At 35.7% G+C, this 20374-nt stretch overlaps 1 protein-coding gene across 1 annotated transcript in view; it reads right to left on the reverse strand.

The window, feature by feature from the left end:
- The window catches only part of LOC139716238 (uncharacterized), a 71460-nt gene extending 63365 nt beyond the window's left edge, over positions 1-8095 (reverse strand). The window contains exon 1 of the mRNA XM_071627802.1: positions 8071-8095. Coding sequence (XP_071483903.1) covers positions 8071-8095 — 25 coding nt within the window. The remainder of the gene's footprint in view (positions 1-8070) is intronic.
- Positions 8096-20374: the final 12279 nt, after the last annotated feature.

Genomic DNA, 20374 nt, shown 5'->3' on the forward strand with positions numbered 1-20374 from the left:
ATTGTGTCACAGTCGGTTGACAACAAATAAAAGAGGTATAAAGTAAACTAAAACCATGGAAAGATGCTTTATTGTAAAGACCGTTCCAGATGAATAACTGTGGAAATTGCATGGGATATACATTACATGTAAAAGCCAATTCAAGTATAAACATAGTGTAGCAAATTCAAGTATGACATGTTTGATTTTACTATAAGTAAACATTTAGAGGAACAGATTCACAATGACAGTGTAAAACAAACAAACAAAGGTCAAGTCAGAGACTAAAAATATTTTTTGTCCTACGTCAACATTTCAAGCAAATGTATTAGAAGCAAACAAAGAAAAATCAAATTCAAGATTCAAAGATTCAAATCTATTTCCATTTTCAGCAAATAAGCATAGAAATTATATACCATTTATGCAGAGGATATATTTGTAATATCTCCAAAATGTGATTGCACAAAGTTTATGTGAAAATGAGTAAGAGATGGAGAAAACACAATTTCTCAATATATACTATGCATAAAAAGATACATTACATTACAAGTTGATTAAGGATGGGGATGGAAATTGAGGGTCCCACTAAGAACTAAAGCTTGCACAATATGGGACCCTCAGAAAATACACTGGACAGCGAATACAAGTTTGACTGAAATTAAGCTACAAATTGATATAAATCAAATATATCAATTGATATGAAATCAAATTTGGAAGGGGAAAAAAGAAGAAAAAAGAAAAGAAACTACAGCAAGTCAAATCAACTTTACCAAAATCAAAATACACAGTTTCCATAGGAGACCATGTAAATAAAAGAAAATAAATGAACATGCAACATCATCCCTCATGACAACAAACAAAGCACAAGTAGATCACTGTTTCACAAAGAAACAAGATACATGTACATACAGATGCATGATTGCATTGCATATAGACTATACAAAATTTTGAAAGAATACCATAACACACTCACACCCATCTATGGGTGCGTTTATAAGATTTTGCGAGCCTAGAATCACTGTTTTGAAACACTGTTTTGAAACACTGTTTCAAATCACACTTTCATCAGGAGAGCGTTTATAAGATTTTTTTCTCCGAGCGTGTTGGGGCTCTCGCTCAGACTGCCATTGCGCAACTCACTCTGCACAGTTTTTCCTCGGCAAAAGGCCAAACAGGGTGCGCGCAAGGCATTGACGTCATTATAAACAGTGTTTGCCATCGCAGTTGCGTTTATAAGATTTTTGAAACACTAATTCTACAGAAACACTGTTTACAAACGCACTATTTTGAGCGATTTGAATCAGTGTTTCAAAACACTGTTTCAAATCACGGCGAGCGTTTATAAGAATTTTTTTCGAGCTAGAATCACTGTTTGGCCAGAAACAGTGTTTCAAAGCACTGTTTCTGGCCAGAAGAAAAATCTTATAAATGCACCCTATGTACAGTATAAAGACAATCTTGTGATAAACATACTGTATAGACTTGAACACCGAAAGGTGGACCTGTGTGCTACACAAGATGTGCTACACAAGACAGTTACCAGCCACTATTAATATTCTCATTATTATTATTGTTATCGTTATTATTATTATTATCATCATCATCACCACCATCATTATTAGTATAATCATTATTACTATTACCACCGTTAGCAGTATTATTATTATTATTATTATTATTATTATTATTATTATTATTATCATTATTATTATTTATTGATAAAGGTTCAAAAACAATAATGAAATCTATGAGGTAGCAATTACTAAGGTCTGCCCTTAATTTGTGAAACTTTCTGTTTTCAGTGTTGTCAGTATTTCCAAGGCAACTTTCATCAGGATAATTATTTGACATCATTTTTCAGTTTGTCTGGAATAGCAACAACTGATATCAATTTTCTAAGTTGCAGTACAGCAATGAGTTTTGCAAAGTGATACATCCATTGCCTTTGATGAATGTCAGGCAGGTTGAAATACAAACTTCAGTTGCACCACATGATGATTGAAATCAAGTTTCTTATATTTTTTTTTTATATTCTACAATGATACATGTACATTTTCTACACATATCACTTGTTTCAATCTCCTCTAAAGAAAAAAAAATACTGAATTAGTGTATTGCTGCTGGATTAATTTGAAAAGATTTGTCAAAAGAGCTAAGTATTGCCAGCATGATATAAGAATCCTTTTGATCAAAGTCACTCAGAGAACTGGTTGTGGTAGAATTTCTTTCTATATATTCTATTACAGCACATACATACAGGTACATGTAAGTATGTATAGCTTCCACAGTTTTTCCTTATGCCCTATCCACTGCATCCCAACTAATGCAAGCAAAATAACATTTCAACCACAGACCTGATGTAAGCTGGTGTGATAATGATAATGTATCAACATACTAAACTGAAAAAAAAAATAAATTGATTAAAAAAATGTCACTTTTGAGATCACTGGCCCAATATATACTGCATTGAAAATGACAATTTCTATCAATGACAAGTGCATTGCAACATGTCTTTATTTTAATAGTAAAAAAAGTACAAAATTAGAAACAAGGAACATTGATTTTCATTACACTGACCAAGTTTTAACACTGATCTTAACCAGAAAGGACAAAATCAAATATCTTGCTGGTCTTTATAGAGAGGTGGACATCATGCATGTATGATGTGCATTAAACATTCCTGGGGGTGTTTCATGTTCTTAGAGTTACGAACGACTTAAGAACAACTGGAACACGTTCTGGTGTGCTATACTTATCAGAATTTCAATAATTCAGCACAAGAACAGATCACTAGTTGTTTTTAAGTGGTTCATAACTTGAAGTTCAACAGCTTTGTGAAACACTCCCCTGGTTCTGTGTCCGCGGAGATATGGCAGATTTCTCCAGTCCACGGAGCAGGACAAATGCACATCATCCCGTGGTTCATCACGTCCTCAATACATGTACCACCATGCAGGCAGGGGGAAGAGGGACAGCCTGTCACTCCTGTTAAAAGTGTGCCACAATTCAAGAGAAAAGTCAGGTGGTATGTGAGAATATTCATAACCATGCAGTCATACATCTACCTTATGAGCTCTCTTCTTGTCATTATCGTTTTGTCTTTTTTGTTTTTGTTTTCTATTTGAGACATCAAAGGAAAACTTCAGCCCATTACAGCCTTGATTTCTACAAACAGGGTACATTCATTGCTGCCTTATGCTTTTGAACATGATATAATAAAGTTTTGATGAAGATACCGCAGTAATCCTAACATGTCTGAAATTAGATAGATCACAGGTGAATGACCCATTAACCCACCCAACAAGACTAATTAGAATGCATCATTTGCATCAATTTAATTTTCTTTTCTTTTTTGGCAAAAACTTTGAAAAAGGTGACCCAGTTAGAAGCATGTTTAAAATAATAATAGGCTATCATGGTTGAAATCATCATTACATATCATCTTATAGTGGTTGCAGCTGACATACTATGTATCACCCATATTTCAACCAAGTGGAACTTCTTGAGAATTTCTTGCTCTATGTCTAACTTTGATGATATTGAATATTCAATCCTATTTCATTTGTCACATTCTACATGCACATACAAGTAGGTGCAGCAATTCAATTAAAAGCTGGATTTTGAAAAGGACAGGTTAATTTGTGAACATCACCATCCACAATCCATGCATCTAATTTACCCATAAATCAAGACACTCTCCTTCATACATTGATCTATCCACCTGTCCAGTCATCAATCCCATCAAATGAATTAAGCTCAAAAAGGTTTCACTAAATCTCTCTCTAAGGAAAGCAAAGTTATAAATGGAACATGGTATCATTATGAAAGTGATTCAGTACTCCTACCAGATGATTGATCAATAGAGCATTTAATCTTATTTTGTTAATACATATATCTTTTTTAATGAAAAGTTAAGAGTCAGAGCGACACATGTACAAAATGTATATTAAAGTTGATTACAAATGCATAAATTGTGTTCAAAATTTGGCTTAACTTCAGCTGCACTACAGGCTACAGATGTACAAAGATGTAGGATGAATGCACGGGCGATGTAAACTTAGGGATCCACTCAGTCATTATACAATTATGTACTGTCATTAGGGCCTATGGTATATCACACTAATTCTGGCTAGCACAAATTTGTACATCTACTTAGTCAAATGGATGACCTCATGCTAATGTAAAGTTGAGTGCTGCAATGTTGTAGTGGGAAAACAACACATGGCAGTTTTTACCGGATTCAACTTTAAAGCTGGAACTCAACACAAAGTGAACAGGTGAAGCACTTAACCCTCTTGCAACTACCTCACGCAAAATTTTGTGGACTTAGCACCTAACAATACTTTATTCATTTACATAATTTTCCATAAGACTGAAAGGGTTAAAGGAAATCATATTATTTTATTAACACAAATAGGATATGACATTCTATGCATCACTTCATTGCTATGGCACAGTGTCTACAAAATTTGAATAATAACATTTAGATTTAACAAAATTTGAATAATTGTTAATTTGAATAATTTCTAAATTTGATAAAATTATATACATAACAGCTTCTATACAATCTATCTCACCTGCTGGGTCCTTTAAAAAGGCATGCAAGTTAGAATTTTTCCTTTACAAATGGGTCCTTGCTTCTGTATAAGGATCTCTTCACTTTTTGATAAGGAAAAAAGAAATTGGGCTTTGATCTGAATGCTATACATGTAGCCATTTATCCATATCCATAATATGCACTCGGTGTGACCCCTCTGGAACTGCTACTGATGTGCACAATGTAACATCCCAATAGAACATGAAATATGATGAAACTACAGCAAGAATGAAGGACTTCGAGTTTTATACCTAGCGAGCAATGAGGACCCTCAAAGCCAAGAAGACACATGCAGGAATATTCTTCTCCTTCTGGTTTACACAAACCCCCATTCATACAGAGTGACGACACACACGGGTCGGGTGGAGGTGAGGTAGGCGTGACAGCTGAGGGCAGCAAACATATTCAACATTAATATTTCCACTAATCACAACATTATATATCAGACACACATGGGGTACGAGTTGAAGCATGATATCGGGAACTACTATAGATTATAAGGTTGATTGTGTCAATTATGCATTTTTACCATCAATGTGCTATCATTCATATTCCTCGACACAGCATGTATTGCTTTGAATTTCTTTTCTGTTTTTTCCACAAAATCCTTTATTCATCCTCACCCCTCTCCAAGAAAATGATAATAATAATAATAATAATAGCAATAATGATAATGATAATAATAATAATAATAATAATAATAATAATAATCTTGGTACCATATGATTAACTGCCTGCATACAGTGTAGTTAGTATTCATGTTTCTCTGAATAAACATGAAGTATAACATGTTCATTCCAAGTGATGGAGGTGATTAAAATACACTGTACAAGCAGACTGATTATTTGTATAGTGCAACAAACCAAGTCTACAAAGTGATTCATTTCAATGTGAATTCTCTTTTTACTTAATCTCAATGGATATTGGCTTTTTGGCAGTTTGATTTAAGATTTTGTAGTTTCCTACATCAGAAAGTAGAGTAGTCACAGACAGGTGTTAGGGCCATACACTGAATTGCTTATCCATAAAATGTATGTACAGCTGTACATGTAAACTGATTTAAAAAAATAAGAATAATGTATTTAATCCATTGAGGACGGGCTGATTTTGATACAACACACATTTCCCAAAGACACTTGCAAGAGTAAACTCGGGACTAGACTGGTCCTTAATGGGTTAACACTGCACATCATCACACACATATTCTTGACTACATCTTTAGCAATTTGCTAAATTTCATTATGATCAAGTCGACTTAGGCCGACACAACTGAACACACAGCATATTTCATTTGTTCTGGCTCACTTAAAATGGCAAACTTTGTGAAACTGATTTGACTGTTACAGTATTTTGGTCCATGAGTTTTACTCCATTTATAGCTGAAATTTTATCATACATGTATAGCCATTTTATTAAATCTTTGAATCAGGAGTGCAGTGTACAGTATCTCTATAGCAAAGGAAACTTACCTGATTCACAGTGACTGCCGGTAAACCAAGCACTACAGATACACGTGTAGCTGTGGTTGCTAGCAATGTTGCAGACGCCAGAGTTCATACAAGGTTCGGAGTAACATGGACTTATTACTTTCAGAGAGTGAATCAAAGTGAAGTCCACAATATGGGTATTCCAGCATAGGGTGCGTGGAATAAAGACAGTAAAAACTTTGCAGAGTGAAAAACATGGACTGTATTGAAACTCTACTGCCAGTGATGAACACCGCAACAGAGGGTTAACAAAACAATGCAGCAATCAAAGTCATTCAAATGATTGTCAATAACCTAGCTGTTAGCCACAAAACTTTGCAGGATAGTAAAAAACACACACACACAAACAAACATATAAATGAATACATGTAAAACTCATTGTCCCATATTGCACACCATCGAACCTTCTGAATAACGAACAGCTCCCCAGGATACTATGAGAGCTACATCAGCACCTTTTGTTGTCAGCCATGTCAGCATGTCACTGCAAAGCTTATAACAACATTTTTGTCTGAGTGGCTGTGTTTATATTATCTTTCCCATGCTTGAGACCTGTTTCAATACCCACTATCAAAACGCATAAATTTGCAAAGGCCTTTCGGATCAAATACTGTACAATGTATGTTACGTTGTTGTATCGTTATTCCGAAGGTTCATTCATCAGAAATACACAAATTCTCTATACCTAGAGGTTCGTTAATCCGAAAATAAAAAAGGGTTCGTTAATCCAAACATTTGTGGCGTTATTCCGAAGGTTCGTTATTCTGAAGGTTCGTTAATCCAAAAATGAATTAGGGTTCATTATTCCGAAGGTATGTTTAAATAATTTCAAAATGAAATAAGGTTCGTTATTCTGAAGGTTCGTTGAACCGAAGTGAAATAGGGTCCGTAACAAACCTGCGGACAAACAAGCTTTGTTCCATTTTCAAAATAAAGAACCTTCATTTTCAGATTAATTAATAAACCTTCGGAATAACAAACCTTATTTCATTTTTGGATTAATGAACTTTCAGAATAATAAACCTTATCACATTTTCGGATTAACAAACCTTCGGAATAACGAATCTTCGGAATAATGAACCTTCAGAATAACGAACCTTCAGACAAAAGAACTTTCGGAATAACAAACATTCGGAATAACAAACTGTAACCGTATCCTGAAGCTGCCTGTTGAAAATGTACCTGGCATATCACTGTAAATTATTTTGCTTGTCAATTGTGATTATTGAATTGGCAATGACTTTAGTGGAACCATTGCTGTAGACCCCATGTAATTTTTTTGCAACAGATATGGATAAGAATATTGAAAAAAAAGGTTCAAAAACATGAATATCTGCAAAACTACCAATTAGTAGAATGCTGAAAGGTAATAAAAAAAATAATGTTACTTGTAAGTAGGTACCTACATTGCTGACTACACACAGAATTTTGAGCAGCACCATACTACATGTACCTACAAATGTACAGAGCTTCCATCCTGTTCCTGGTCCAAGTCCATGAGACTGTTTTGAAAGGCAAGGTGACGGGCGAGCTGTGTCCCCAAAAGGCACTCAAAACATTGGCCAAGGGACAATCCCAGGGTGGAACGAAGCATGACATTCACTGAGACAATTGGCAGTCGGTAAACATTCACGACAGGGAGAGTGTGATTTCTGTCACACGATGTTTAGATCGCTACCCGCGGCAACACACAAAATGTGCAGCTACAGTATACGCTTACTAATACAAGGCTACCATCACGGCCAAGATGTGGGCGCAGAACTCTGCTAAGTAGACAATTGGTCATGCAACTCTGTTCGAAAGCATCCTAAAAATAAAATCATCTTTTTTTTTTTCGTTGGGCACTGTAAAAAGAGTTTCCAAACTACAGATTTTGAATTTCACAATTGATATCATAATTTCCTGATTGGAAGAATGGGCCTGTAAATGGGGTGCTATCACTGTACTGAATAAACAAAAATGGATATACAACAGTTTGCAATATTGGTTTGTTTTCTCTGGACTTACCTGAACACGTTGGACCAACATACATCGCCGGGCAATCACACATATCTGTCTGCAAGTTACACGTTCCTCCATTCTGACAGGAGCCACCAGTACCAGTACATTGACCTGATAACAAAAGAATATCATAACAGAACATACCGGTAATGGCCCGAATCCACAAAAGTGGTACACAAATGAAATCATGGTTTAAACCATGGACAAAAACCATGGAGCACCAAGTGTCGCACAGAATATTTTGTTACGAAATAAGTCATTCCGTTTAAGACAAAATGACCGTTTCATATGCAATTATCATTTCATGGACGAAATGTTTAGTTACAAAATGTCATTTCGCAACAAAATAATCATTTCATCAACAAAATGACTGATTTCGTAACGAAATATTCCATGCAACACTTGGCGCTCCATGGTTTTTGTCCATGGTTTAAACTATGGTTTCATTTGTACCAATTTCGTGAATTCGGGCCAATGACTTCAAGCTAGACAGCATTCCATTTTAGCATCAAGTAGCATCATGCAGTGAAATGTAGTAAACAAGTTTCTTTAAATAGGTTAAAGGGATCGTTTACTTTCGATTCAGACCTACAACTTCATGTTTCGAACATTCTTTGGTGAGATAATGAGAAACCTCTTCAAATGAAATTATGAAAGATCATGTGATTCCAAAAGGGATTCACCATTTATTTGATGAAAACTGGTTTGAAAATGGCTGAGATATCCAAAACAGGGTGATCCAAATAAAAGATGAGACCTATCTTTTATTACAATCTTTGTTTTATTTTGTTTTTGGATTTCACAGCCATTCTAAAACCAATTTTTATCAAATAAACTTTGAATACCTTTTAGAATGGTATGCTCTGTACTATTTCATGAGTAGTTTCTTGATATCTGTCAAAAAGTTAAAAGCCCAATCCTCATCTCTACCAATACTAATTACTATATACCATCCCTTTTACTACAAAGGTACAAGCTGGTATGTAGGCCTACAACAATGATATTGTAAGAACATTGTTACTTGAATAATCTCTCTTCTTCTTTTTCCTCTTGTTTCATTACTTATAGCTTTCTGGATTGATATCATTCTGTACATGTATGGTTCAAATTTTTCAGCATTTTTTTTTCACTCATATTTGCCCTTCCTTCACACCTCTTTTTTGTCTGGCCACCCTGTGTACCCATTCTTCGTCTGACCTTTTTCCTATAAATCCCATTCTTTCTTTCTCCTTCCGTTATGAATGCCTATCACCTTTTATAGGTTCAGTTTGACATAAGGATTAAGATAAGGGTTAGGGTTATGTTTGTGGGTAGAATTTATATTTCACAGGAGCAATTACTGTATCACAGTCCTCTGAGCAAGTGTCACGGAACACTGTGAAATACCAGTCAGATTGATATTGCAGCTGAATCTTAAAGGGTGTGTGTACAGTTCTGGTCGAGGTGAGAATTTAGCTTTAAACGTTTTGCGAGATATTCAGAAACCACTCTATGAGATGTCAAAGACCATGCAGTTCTAAGGGGCATCCAAAGTTTATTTGATGAAATTTGGTTTTGAAATTGCTGAGATATCCAAAAACAAGGTGAAACGAAGAGATCCTAATAAAGTTGTGGCATGTCGCCTTTTATTATTAGCACTTTTTTGGTGATATATCTCAGCCATTTGAAAACCAATTTTCATCATAATGTTGAATCCTTCTTAAGATTACATGCTCTTTCATATTTCATAAGAGGCTTTTCATTATCTCACTTAGGAATGTTCAAAACATGAATCCCCACCTCAACCAGTATTGTACAGTCCCTTTAACCTAGAATTATCTGAATTCTTTAGATCAGTATAACATTTCAAAATCATTGGTGTTTGTACATTCCTGTTGTCATAGCATCCTTCTGACCCTCTAATCACATTGAGGAAAAAACAATTATTGTAAACAGACAATTGTGAAATACTGTCCCATTTGAAAATGTAGGCCTATTGATATTTTCCATACTTATGACCATCAATCATCCCTAATAAAGTGAATCACTTTCATTTAATTGTATTGGTAATGAATGGGTTCAACGCTCAATACACAGTGGATTTGATTGAATTCTCAATCACCGCCTTCCAAATATTGGAAGACAGGGCATGGTGTCATGCATATAATACACTGGCTACATACTCTACCAGCAAAAATTTTGTTTGTCAAATTGCGGCATTAAGTCTGATTCCAATATGACCTCTAATAGTACGTCTGGGGCAACTAAGCGGAAGTTAAAGTGTGTATGAGTTGACTAGGAAAAATTATCCTGATTCTATGCAGGCCTATACATTAACATTTTTATCACGCATCAAAGTGTTTACCATGAGCTGTTAGCACCTTGATGATAGGAAATCTTTATTTTATATTTACTCTTTCAGCTTAATTACAATTTACCCTTTTCTGTACAATGGAGACCTTTTGAAAAAATTAATAGGATACAACATGTTGTACATTAGGGATGCCTAACTTCAATAACAAATCTCACAGAAACTTACATTCGTACCAGGCCTTAAAAATGTATGATCAGCTATACAATTTTAAAACTAGTAAAAGGACATACAAATGCATGTGCCATCCTAATCAACTTTAAAAGTTAAGCCTACTGCAAGTACTGAAAGTGATAAAGATTTGAGAATTATTTTAGTATGCCCCACACAACATACACACACACACACACACACACACTCACTCTCTCTCTCTCTCTCTCTCTCTCTCTACTGACTGGATGTTTCAAGCAGTCACACAGAACAAAAATCTTTTGAGAACTGTGTGAAATCCATGGCATACTGTACAGTACTTAATATAACATGAATGCATGGTAAACATAATGTTCTAGTTAGTAGTGTGATTTCATGGGGGAGCCATTGACTTCATGATTGTGATGAACTTTTATCTGATGAATTCAAGGAGTCAAAGTGGTCTCCTTGGTTAGAATTCTGCTCTGCAAAAGCTAGATCTTGGTTTGTTTATTTAATCTCCTCTTGGTAATTTCATGGGTATCTCGTGGGTATGGATCCTCCATGGATTTCTTCAAAGCCTAAAAGTCAAAATCCACCCTTTATTATACTATCTACATACAGATATGTGGATTTCAATGAATAAAGGTGTGTGTTTGATTGAACATAGACATGTAAAGAGAAATAATATGTCAATGTTTCAAATCTTTTCTTGAAAAATATGACAGCAGTGTTTTACCTGGTTGGTCAACAAGGCAGTTTATTTAAGGTGAAGATGTAAGAAGTCATTCAACTCACTTGTACACATATTTTCACACTTTCCATTGAAAAGGGGATTAATGAGAAAAAATGCATTCATGAATGAAATTATGGAGTTGTAATGATTTACATGTAGCAATGGGGAATGATAGCTTGGTGACATGCAGGGAGACTATACAGCTGTACATGCAAAGTGTACATGCAGTTGACTTATGAGATGCCCACGACAATGCTTAGTTCTGTATACTTTTATTTTTTTTATAGATCTGAGAATTGTCTGATTTGCGAGTGTGGTTGTGGCACTCCATCCCCATTGCGAGGAAACAATGTGCTCCCATAACTCACTATGCCTACATGAATTGTTAACCAACCTTCCTGAACTAATCCTCTTTGATTTCAATAAAAATGCTGTTTGGCTACAATGTTTGTATATCATTGAAGTCAACCACAGATGTGCAGGGTCAAATAACAAACAATGTATTTCATTGAATGCTGTCTTTGTGGTGTAATTGAAGAGTTTGTTCGCAAAACCCGATAAGTCCATTTTTGAAGATTTTGAGGTACAGTCTCTGTCATAAAGTACAAAATGATACCTTTTAAATGATATATTGGTCACTACAAATAAAGGTACATTTTTAAAGTTATGGTCAAAAGAATCAAAAAATTTCTTATTTTCTCTTTATTTTTCTCGACCTTTAATCGCAAATATCTCCATTTGGCAAATATGGACTTATCGGTTTTTGCAAACAAACTCTTCAATTCTTCATTGTCTTGCACTAGTCTTTTTTTAACCATTTTTTTAATGTCCCTGTATGCCTATAGTTAAAATCTCTCTCCAACAGGGGGATAATTGCTGGACAAATTATATCTGTCACCACTGTGTGTGTTTTGTAAATGTTTTTTAATCATTACTCTATTATCTTACCAACAGTTGAAGTTGTTGATCCTACATGTGTAGTACATGTTTCTCTCTTTCGACCCAAGTGCTTGATTAATTGTTAACTAATGTTGGGGAGGCTTAGATATTCACAAGCCTTCAATTCCTCCAAGAACCATGCATACCGAATGGCCCATATGCACATTGCAGAAATCTTGTAATACCACACGTCAATTACTTTTTTGACACATACATCATTGTATTTCATATCATAATGAAATAACCACATCTAACTCTTCTCTGGAATTCAACTGTTCCAATTTGGAATAATTATTCACATTACACTGATAAACAGGATATGAAGAGTTTGTTTGCAAAAACCGATAAGTCCATTTTTGAAGATTTTGAAGTACGGTCTCTGTCATATAGTACAAAATAAAACATTTTAAATGATATATTGGTGACTACATATAAAGGTACATTTTTGAAGTTATGGTCAAAAGAAGCAAAAAATTTCTTATGATTCTCTTTATTTTCCTTGACCTTTAATCGCAAATATCTCCATTTGGCAAAAATGGACTTATCGGTTTTTGCGAACAAACTCTTCATTTCTTCCTCTGTGTCATGTGTTGTATGCATGTGTTTGAATACATACATGTACTTACACATAAAAAAAAAAAGTTTGGTAACAGGCATCTAGGTGGTACTCACCAAGCACATCATTGATACAAAGTGCCGCCAAGCAGGTACAAACTAGCAGTGCTGTCCGGCTGACACTCCAACCCATGTCACTGGTAATTCCACTTAGCTTCCAACTGGCAGCTAATTCCAGGGAGGTGATCCCCTGCTAATTCTCAACTCAAGATTCACACCCCTCCAGTAGAATGACAACGTTAGGTTCGCTCGCCGCCTACCGTATACTAGGGAGTGATGTATGGATGTAATGGGAACAGTCCGTACCAGCTGCAGTGATCAATAAATGGTACACCCTCCTCAGCACTGTGGCAGCAAAGTCCAAAAACTTTTTGATACTACACGCTGTGATTTCATGTCAAACAGCAGTTTTGCTATTCCATGGTGGTTCAGAAAGTCGTCGAAGACCCGAGACCTTTCTCGTTTCTTTAAGTACTCCTTCAAATGTTATTAGGCGAAATGAGTAATCACGATGGAGCAGCGAGTAGGTAATACGTGAAATTTACGACACAACGCGACCTCAATAACCATAGCTGCGGGTTGATATAATCGACTCTCACTGATCCTTTACAGATGGGAGATTCTCCGCTGAAAGAATTTTGGAGGTGTGACGATACTGGGCGTGACCAGTGATGCGGAGAGCAGGTTGAATGGAACACGGAGGCAGACAAAAGCGGCGCCGCTGCCGCTAAAAGTGTACACAGATATGACGTTGTACCATGTATAGACCGGTAGAAAAGAGACAATCATTTCGGAGACTTGATGACTACTCGTGGCCAATTATGTTTGGTTGTTGTTGTATTTTTTTTTTCTGATTTGGTGGGCGGGGGGTCTCTCTCTCTCTCTCTGGTGTCTGAGAGGAGAGACTGATGGGAAAGGTTAAAGGGATCGTATCGAGTTTTGGTTGAGACCTAATTTCAGGTTTCTAACATTTTTTGGGTGACATAATGAGAAATCCTCTTATGCAATATGAAAGAGCAAGTAATTCCATGAGGAATTCAACCTTTATTTGATGAAAATTGGTTTTGAAATGGCTGAGATATCCAAAACAGAGCGATTCTAATATAAGTGTGTGACCCACATTTTATTACGATCGCTTTCTTTTACTTTGTTTTTGGATGTTTCAGTCATTCCAAATCCGATTTTCATCAAATAAACCTTGAATTCCTCTTAAAATGGTATGTTCTGTACTATTTCATAAGTGTTTTCTTGGTATCTCGCAAAAAGTTAAAAGCCCAATTCTCATCTCCACCAATACTGTTTCGTCCCTTTAAATGATATATCAAAATAGTAAGAAGACTTCAACAATTCGTGATGTCAATACATTTTATTTTCCCCATGATGAAAAGAGCTCTTGACTCACTTCTTACAGAACGCAGGAAAATTAATGTTACCATATCATTATTTGGCAGCTAGTATAACAAGCTCATAGAAGGAATATGTACTTGTAACGCAGAAAATAAAGTTTGTGGAGTTGTCCTATTATTGTTGCTCTCCTGTGACATCAGGAATGCTGTCTTCTTCGTAGAGGGATGACTGTTCAAAAGTTTATAGGGCGGATGATTCTTACTGACGCCTAGTGTGATATGCACTGTTATACTTTTAAGCCGGCACTTTACTTCACAGACTAAAAAGAAACAGCAATGTTGTTAGGTATGTGGTGCATAACGGGGTGCGTTTGCCATCCCCATTCCCAATGTCCTGTATACGGTCTTGCTATTATCATCGAACTCAGTGTCATAGACTAAAAGGGGAAATCCATTTCAAATATAAGTTGGTCTGATAAGAAAGAATAAACTTTTACGAGTTCAACGGTAAAATTTGGATCGAAATCGGATGAAAAATAGGGAAGTTATGACATTTCGAATTCTGCTAATGTTTCAGGAAATATTTCTTAAACGGTCGATATGAATATGCAAATGACAAAATGAGCATGTCATCCCCTCATAGCTTGCCATATAGTTACTTTGTACATAAAATTTTGATATTTCCAGTTTTTCATTCAAACGCAATATGCCCGGGGATGGGGGGGGGGGGGATCTGCAGCCCCCCACCCCACCCCACCCCACCCCACACACACACACACACAAGCACATAAACACACTCGCACACCTTTGGCTCCTCAAAAAAGAGAAAACAAAATCACAAAACGCATGAATTTCAATTTCCGAAGATTCATTATTATTCTCCCCGTCTAAGCAGGGGGGGGGGGGGGAATTGAACTTGCCGTAGTATTAAAAAAAAAGTAGTAAAAGAAGTACAATTAGAATACTTCAAACAGAAGCAGTGGTATCAGTAATAGGACCATCTCATACTGGCTTCGATGAATAGTGTATATCGGCCTATAGTAATCTCTGAAGACCAACAAACTAGTAAAGGTTTCATCCGCAGCCAGCAAAGTTGTGTATTGTTGAATCTTCGCATGCTTCTGCGAAAGAGCAAAGTTGGAGGCAATTGAGAGGAATGATGACGTCATCTCCTTCCTTGCCTCCCATTGGCTTTCATGGTTTTCACGGAATAATGAACCTTATTTCATTTTCGGATTAATGAACCTTCGGAATAACAAACCTCATCACATTTTCGGATTAACGAAACATCGGAATAACGAATCTTCGGAATAACAAATCTTCGGAATAACGAACCTTCGGAATAACGAGCTGTAACCGATTTAGCTAGGGGTCAAAGGGAGACTTGGGAGATGCATTATGAAATCAAAGGTGCATGATACGTGTTGAAATTTCTTAACATTCCTATGTTTTATTCGATTTGCTGAAACCTCACTGGAGGGGGGGGGGTGGGGGTTAACAATATCCTTCTGACTTGACAATGTCAAAGAATTGTACATAAATCGTTGCTCCCAAACGTTTAGGATTGTTGTGGTGATCATCGAAATACAGCTGAAATAGAAAAAGTTTCCCATCGTGATTGGATAGCCTGATTTACAGTTCGCTATTCTGTATTATTTGTTTGAGCTGGTACAATGCGATTTCATAGGCTCGTTTAGATTTAGTTTATTTATTTACTTATTTATCTATTTATTGATTTATCTATTTATCTATCTATCTATCTATCTATCTATCTATCTATCTATCTATCTATTCATTTACCTCTTTATCTATTTATTTAGGCCTATTTATTCATTTATTTGTTTGTTTGTTTGTTTGTTTGTTTGTTTGTTTGCAGGCTTGCTTGCTTGATTTATTCTAGTGTTATTATTTCCTTTGATTGATTGCCAATCTTTTCCGAAATTCACTAATGTGTGTAAAGGTGTGTTTATTCAGGGTTTCATCGCGAAAAAAGTGTTGCAACTGAACATGCCACAAGATAGATAAGATTTTAAACAGTAGCATATGGGATATTTCTAATCATCATCATAATTTATCAGGAATATTCAATATATGAAATATGTTCATTCAACAAGAAAGAAATCATTGGAAAGGTTTATTTTACTCTGATAATGGACTTACATTAGATAGTTTGAATAAATGGTTCTTAACACGTTTTGCAATCACACTCATTCAATGTATAGGCCTATAATAATATATATTCATATATTCATATAATCGTATATTCGTATATTCATATCTTCAATCTTTATTTTTGTTACAAAAGAAATTAGTGCGTGCTATTTGTTTCAAAGGACCTAGAGAGCATATTGGCCCTTTACTTCATAGTTTACAAAAAAAAAAATGCTGAATGTTTGTAATAGACTATACCAATTCGAAATTGGAAGTGTAATTTTGACCTAATCCATCTTACTTTACCGCACGAAGTTTCCGATTATTGTCTTAAAATTGAGCATGATTGTGATAAACTACAAGGTTTAAAGAATATATGAATTGTTAACCAACAAAAATCAGATCTGAAACTGGTAAACACTCTATGTTATATGCAGGCAGTATGATTTGGAGAGGATTTTCACAACATGTATAAAAAGATTTTCGGAAATCATTACGAAAGTATCCCCTATCAAATAATGTATAAATGATCCCTTATGAAAACCTGTAAATATGTACGAAATATAATATTGTTTCTGTGAATGTTGTAAAAACGTTATCATTGAAAGGACTGGCCTCGACTATTCCGGTTCGTTTTTGCCAAATCTGTACTTTAACTATTGACTGTTTTGATTACCATGACGATGTTTGTTTGGTAAATAAATTTCTTTTCATTTCATTTCATAATACTGTCACAAATACCCGAACAGCGTATCTCACGGCCGAAGTTAGTGCACGTTTTGATTTTAAAGACTGCGTAGATTGTTGAAGGTAATATCCGTATACCTTGATCTGACTTGATCCCAGTATACCACTGCATATTATAGATTTGGATAAATTCACATTTTATAAAAGGAAGCTAAGCTTTGAGGTTTTCACCTGAACAGAGGAAGTGGCGACATGCATCATCTTTGTTTGTTTGTTTTTTCCTTCAGGACCAGTCTAGAAAAATTTCAATCATATGTGTTACTGTTATGGTTACCGTCGGTTTATTTTCTGTTTGTTTGCTGTTTTTCAGTGTTTTCTTTTGCTTTGTTAATTATCATATTTCGGTGCTTTTCGGTCATTTTACCAGTCACGAAGTTTCGAGGTACGGCGTGCCCCTTTTCCCCATCAAATATACCAGTGGTGACTCATTGCTATCGCCGTGCAACTCAGCGTGCTCCAAAGGACATAACAGATTTTTGATAATAGACTAATATTATACAATAATATTTCTGACGTTAAATTCTATGAAAGACAGTAATGTCGTTCTGCGTAACCATTGATGGTTACTGAAGGCAAAAAGTCATATGCATTAAAGGGCTTTTAGCTGTAGGATAACGCATTGTTTATTTATGTGTTTATCCACTTTTATAGCTTTGAGTATTGGCACTGATAAAGAAGGTTGAAATGTAAAAGGGAATGTCCTGTATGTACCGTAGATATTGCAGTTTGCCAGACCAAAATTCATTCAAAATACTCAGTACTGTATGCTTCACCTGAAACGGGGGATAAACTCGATGAGTGTTTGTTGTATCTGTTGCCCCTATTCACAATATTTCTTCTCTAATTTTCACTGTTGTGATATAAATGTGGTTTATGGCCGGCGCCACGTTTTTAAAAGTGCAGGGGCAGTTAATATTCTGCTGTCACTTCCGGGTATTATCAGCTAAGCAAAAAAAGAAAAAAAAAGAAAGAAAAAAAGCAAGAGAGAGAGAGAGAGAGAGAGAGAGAGGGAGAGAGGCGGAGAGAGGTCTCAGCAGTTCAGAGCAACTCTCTGATTCCACTTCCTGGTTTCTTCAAAAGTTTTCTTACCCCCGCCAAAATTCCTCAGGTACAACTTGCAATCGGCAAAAGCTTTAATAATAACTTTTTATTCTGTTCTCGTACCACTGCCGGGATTTAAAAAAAAAAAAGAGAAAAGATGGGGGAGGTGAGGTCCAAAGTCGTTACACGCTGAGTAATTCCTGTGTATTGTGAAAAACAAACAAACAAACAAACAAACAAACAAACAAACAAACAAACAAACAAACAAACATTTGGGGGCCCGAGTTCCCTCCCTCCACCTCCCCCCCCCCCCCCCCCCCCCCCCCCCCACCTCTTGGTTCCGTTAGCCCTGGCCCGTTTTAATCATGGTTATGATCACGTCGCTCTCAGTTTCCAGACATTCCCACTCTTTCGAATGTGAAAAATGTCACAGATTTCTGCTGCAGCTCTCTCGGGTAATTATTAGAGCGCCATCAGTAGATGGCGTCCCGCTGTATGCACGCAATAAAATGCATGCAAAAGAAGCACGTACAGTTTAAATCCATTGCATTTATTCTATTCCACATGATAGCAAAATTTCAGAGGTTCTTCTCTATACAGACGACAATACTAATACATTCATCCCATTGGAATCCAATGACTAAACGTGGAAAATTAAAATGACAGGCATAGAGTATGTTTAAAAAAAGAGGGCTGAGGTAGCTGTAAGGAGGGCGTAAAGACAGACAAACATTGGACTCATTTTGGCAATGTGTTATACATGAACGTTAGACTGCAGCTTTTCTCTTCGACATTCCCCTTAGATTTTGTTGTTGAACTTTAATGGATTTCATTGGTCAATGATATGAAGTGTAATGATTAGTCTAGATATCACTGATGTTACTACTTATCATGAGAATTGAGGGAATGATATCACAAGGAAAACAAAGACTTGTGTTAACTTTCACTAAACACATTCACTGGCTGTATGGTGCTGTATCCGGGTGGTACACTATGGAATATACAGTGTATTAATCCATATAAAATCAGTTTGACCCTGGATAGTTGGATTCTACAGTGTATTCTGGGAAGTGTTATTTTTACTCAATGAAAGCAAAATTACGAAATCTTGTAGCTATAATGCTGAATCCATTAATAATATAGCACCGAGGACTTCTGTTAATAGGATTATCTCGATCGATCATTCATTCTTCTTTCTTTTTTGCTTTGCTCTGAAATATTATCATTCTTGAAATATTGCATACAATCTACATTAATTCCCGAAGAGTCCAAGAGAGATTTATCATTAATATTTTCCGCAGATTTTTCAATCATGGTCTGGTGGTTTGTTTGTTCTATCAACAGTTATGTGAGTGAGGCACAAGAACAGTGGCGGGTCCAGACGTGGGCGCACCAGGCGCCACCCCTTTTTTAAAGAAATGATAAGAAAATTTTTAATTTTGTAAAGGTGCCTCTTTTACATTAATTGAAGTAGATTCGAAATACTTTCCCCTGCTCTTTTTTTTCTGCATACACATGGTGATTACAGAATCTTGATAAAATCAAGATGAAAATGCGACTATCACAACTGTCGAACGGATTATGGGCCAATATAATCTTCCTTATATTTTAACCGTATGGTGTATATCTGTAGCAAACTTATATATCGGCATAAAATACAAACGCTAACAGATGACAGAGTAGAGCAACAAAATTTCAGATAAAAATGAATCATTCTGACCTTTAAAACCGTTTTGTGATATTTATACACTGGGAAGAAGATGAAAACGACTAGTGAAGACTTATTTCTTATCTGCCATCTAGAGCAAGAGATTTAAAAGAGTTGTTAGAATTTTTTAGTAAAAGGGGTATGTTTTATTGATTTGGGTTTTTTTTCTGGATTCGTGGTAATTCCATATTTGATATATTCTATATTATGATATACACACGTGTATTTCCTGTTTCTCACTGTTGTGCGTGTATGCGCACAGTTTATTTACATGGTATGTCCAATTGCATACTACCACCATGTGGTATATTCTTTTTCTGAAGTGCAGTGCAATAGTAATATGATACCAATGATATATAGAGCTGAAAGGTGATTTGATATCAGTTTAGTGGAATGTCTGTTTGTTTGTTTTTTGAAGGATATGAACTGTTGTATTTTCGTTCTTTCCATATATAGTACTATACATCCGCTGATTTAATGTTGTTGTTTTTTATTCGTTATGCTGCATATGGAAATTTATTCTGCTCTAGATAGCTATAGCTAGTACA

This window comes from Diadema antillarum, unplaced genomic scaffold, assembly GCF_040938485.1.
Source record: "Diadema antillarum isolate AM-2024a unplaced genomic scaffold, OU_Dant_1.0 scf00000063, whole genome shotgun sequence".
Classification (NCBI taxonomy): Eukaryota; Metazoa; Echinodermata; class Echinoidea; order Diadematoida; family Diadematidae; genus Diadema; species Diadema antillarum.